Source organism: Etheostoma cragini, chromosome 3 (genome assembly GCF_013103735.1).
Source record: "Etheostoma cragini isolate CJK2018 chromosome 3, CSU_Ecrag_1.0, whole genome shotgun sequence".
NCBI lineage: Eukaryota > Metazoa > Chordata > Actinopteri > Perciformes > Percidae > Etheostoma > Etheostoma cragini.
In genome coordinates this window covers 28,277,436-28,281,614 of record NC_048409.1, presented here as the reverse complement: position 1 = coordinate 28,281,614, position 4,179 = coordinate 28,277,436, and the positions used below count along the sequence as shown (strand labels likewise).

General features: G+C 38.9%; 1 protein-coding gene across 1 annotated transcript in view; it reads right to left on the bottom strand.

Annotated features, from left to right (window-relative positions):
• Positions 1 to 4,179, bottom strand: part of myo7aa (myosin VIIAa) — a 57,704-nt gene that overhangs the window by 29,406 nt on the left and 24,119 nt on the right. Inside the window, exons 13-15 of the mRNA XM_034867803.1 lie at positions 3,103 to 3,252; positions 1,234 to 1,392; positions 638 to 730 (exon numbers count right to left, since the gene is read on the bottom strand). Coding sequence (XP_034723694.1) covers positions 638 to 730; positions 1,234 to 1,392; positions 3,103 to 3,252 — 402 coding nt within the window. The remainder of the gene's footprint in view (positions 1 to 637; positions 731 to 1,233; positions 1,393 to 3,102; positions 3,253 to 4,179) is intronic.

The following is a 4,179-nucleotide window of genomic DNA, read 5'->3' as shown; positions in this document are numbered from 1 at the left end:
TTACTCATCATTCTCATTCTCATATCTCACTTATTATTTACTATTTACTCATCATTCTCATATCTCACTTATTATTTATTATTTACTATTTACTCATCATTCTCATATCTCATATCTCACTTATTATTTATTATTTACTATTTACTCATCATTCCCATTCTCATATCTCACTTATTATTTATTATTTACTATTTACTCATCATTTCCATTCTCATATCTCACTTATTATTTACTATTTACTCATCATTCCCATTCTCATATCTCACTTATTATTTATTATTTAATATTTACTCATCATTCTCATTCTCACATCTCTCTTATTTGTTATTCATTCATCATTCTCATTTCCTATTTCAGAGCTGTTCATGCTGTTCATATTGTAATATGATAACATAATACTATTTGGTCCACATTTAAATAATTTTATTGAACTCTTCATTGCACTCATGCCTCTATATTGTTCTGTTTAGAGTATGTATATATCGTGTGTATATATTAGCTTTATATATATTATATTTTTTTGTGTAAGCACAGCGCGAGTAACGATGCTCCAAAGAAAGATTCCTCGTATGTGTCCTCGTACCTGGCAGATAAAGCTGATTCTGGTTCTGATTCGGACTCTTTAAAGCAGCGGTACCTTGAGGAAGATCTTGGTCTTTCCCATCTGCCAGTCGTCGTCTCGGCCCAGCACCGCCTCGGCGATCCTCTGGCAGGTTCCCCTCAGGTCCTCCTGGTGGGCGAGAGACACAACAGCAGAACCAAAGAGGGAGAGAGAGAGAGATTTGTGTCGTAACTTTTACTTGCGAACACACACACACACACACACACACACACACACACACACACACACACACAGTATCTACCTGTTGTTGTTTTTTTGTATGATTTGTTTATGGGATTTTGAACATAACAGATACATAATACACCTCATCTATAGAATGAAACCATACAGAGAGTCAATCTGTGACACAAGGTATTAACAGGTGTAGGATTTACACCCAGTCCCCCCCCCCCCCCACCCCCCCACAAAGAGACATCATTGAGGTTAAATGAAATGGGGTAAAATGGGTCAGGATACAGGTAAGCAGGGCAATAGTAGTCTGATTAGGAATGCCTTTACACACATACACTAACACACAGAACATGAATGCTCACAAAGACAAACAAATGATTAAAAAAAGGAAAGAAAAGTTAATAAAATCAAGAGATGGTGTAGGAGCAACACCCGTCTACCTGTTTGTACGCTGGTTTGACTCCGGGCATCAGGACCCGGTAGCGGTCCACAAACTCAACGAAGGTGTAGCGGATGGGGTATCCTGCGCGGCGGATCCGAATGGTCTCCATCATCCCCGAGTACCTCAGCTGACGCACACACAGCTCCCTGTCAAACAACTACAGACACACACACACACACACTGTGACAGGAAGGGGCGTTCACTGACCTCCACAGTCAGGGGATACTTCAGGTGTTGTCTCAAAAGGGATTTAACCCTCGTACAAATATCTACTACAAACTACTATTTTTTGGGACTGTTATTGCCCGTCTTCATTTTAACGCCAACCGGTAGTCAGACACCGCCTACAAAGAGCCTGGGTCTGGGTCTGGGTCTGGGTCTGGGTCTGGGTCTTGGTCTGGGTCTGGGTCTGTGTCTGGGTCTGTGTGTCTGGGTCTGGGTCTGGGTCTGGGTCTGGGTCTGTGTGTCTGGGTCTGGGTCTGGGTCTGGGTCTGGGTTTCTGCCTTAAAAGGAAGTTTTTCCTCCCCACTGTCTTACTGTTGCTTGCTCTGGAGGAATCTACTAGACCTGTTGGGTCCGTGTAAATTCTGGAGTGTGGTCTAGACCTGCTCTATCTGTGAAGTGTCTCAAGATAACTCTTCTTATGAATTGATACTATAAATGAAATTTAATTGAATTGTCTTCACTTTCGGGACCCTCTCGTGTCCCGGGTCAAATTGGGTTTTTTAAAAACGATTACTTCATAATCTAGTGACAAATATTATCTTTATCACTAGAACACAATTAAAAAGTGGAAGTGGGGTTTGTCTTTTGTCATTAGGGTTATAATTCATGTTAAAAATCCACTATGAAAAAATCATAAGTGGTCATATCGAGAATAACTTTCTAAATTGAGTCAGGAATACATGTTTACTCCTGTTTCTACTGAGTATCTAGTTTGTTACAGAAGAAGAAGTAGAACAGTGTTCACAGATGTTATTTGTGTCACATCATTTAACACCATTTGATAAATCAAAGAGAAATGTATTCAAACCAGACAGTATTTATTCCAATAGTGTATTTTTTTCCATTTTCAATGTAAAAATAAAAAGCACCTTAAACTTTGTTTTTAATTCTGTAACCACATGTTAAAATAACTGACAACTTCCCCCAGTTACAGATAACTTATATAAAGCTTTTCCTACATTTTGTGAGACCGCAGCCTGAACTGGGAGCAGATTAACCGTTGTGTTGTCTTCAACCATTTAAAAAGTTATTCCATTTTATGACAATTTTGTCCGTTTTTTAATGTCGTGGGTCCTTTTCTTGATGCTTTTTTCCCCAAAGTGGTTTGATATTTCTAATTTTGACCTTCTCATTTTGTTTTGAAGGCCCATTCTTTGTGATGAACAAACTGAAAACGGGTCACATTGGCCCTGAGGACAACATGAGGGTTAAGAATCTATCTGCAACATAACAGGAAGACATTTAACGGGTTGAAAAACTGCTTTAATACAAACGTCTTCCTGCATTTTCCTCAAAAATATGAATTAATAACATACACATATTCCTGCTTTATAACTGCTGATTCAACCTAAGTGGAGTTATCACTGTGCATGAAGCTTACTAGAAGAGATTAGTATGTTATTATATTAGATTTTGTCTACCCTACATAACTTTTAGTATAATTTTTAACCCAATTACTCAGAGAACTTGCTGAGAAATGTGTTGCTGGCCGACGGCTGCAGACAGTCGACCGGTAACAAAGTGGTTTTCTTTCTTTTCCGCTGCTTGTCAACTTAATCGATAGTCCATCAGAACGACTATATCCCTAAAACGTCCCCTTGTTCCCTCCTGTTGTGTGTGTATTCAGAGAGCGGACACTCACCATGGGCTTCTTGTACTCGTTGGGTTTGATGCAGCGGACGAAGAAAGGCTGACAGACGCTCAGAGTCCTCATCAGCAGCTCCAGAGATCTCTTAAACTGGCTGCTCAGGGTGGGAGACCGCTTCCTGGTCTCAGCCCCCTGAACACACACACACACGCACACGCACACGCACACGCACACACACACACACACACACACACACACACACACACAGAGTAGAAAGTGTCACAGTCAGAAACAATGAGGACTCCTTTCTCTCTTCCTGAGTTCTGACACTGACCTTTTTCCTCTTTCTGTCTCTAAATATAAAAGTCTTTGTCTTGCTGACAGAGCAGGTTCAGAGATGAATGTCAATTAACCCTCATGTCGTCCTTGGGTCAAATTGACCCGTTTTCAGTCACTTATTTATTTATTTTGTCGCAAAAAATGGGCAATCAAAACAAGCGCTGAAAATGTCAACATTAAAAATATATTTTTTTAAATTTTTAAATGGAAAAATCACCTACAACATTAGGTGATTGAAAACATTGAAAAAGTGACAAAAATGTGGTGAAAAGCAACAATGTTTTTTTTTTTCATGGTTGACGGGAAAACAACACAATGGTTAAAAGTGAAGCCGGAGCAGCAACTACGTCGAGAGGGTGGAGCTGCAACTAATGGACGATTAGTCAATTCACTAATAACTATTCTTAATCTAACAATTACCAACATTAGAGGATTTGATGTGTTTATTTTACAAATATGACAGTGAACTGAATATCTTTTGCAACAAGCACTTACAAAACTGAACAACTGCTTTCAGAAAATGGGCTTTATTAATCAATAATCCAAATAAAATAGTGAAGAATGAAGTTTTCAGATCATTTACTTAAGTTAAAACACTGATACCACGCAGTGAAAATACTCCACTACAAGTACAAGTCCTGGATTTAAAACCTTATTTAAGTAAAATCATCAAGTATTATCAGCTAAATGTAGTGTTTTCCTGTTATGTCTGCATTCACATGTACAGTGGGTACGGAAAGTATTCAGACCCCTTTAAATTTTTCACTCTTTGTTTCATTGCAGCCATTTTCC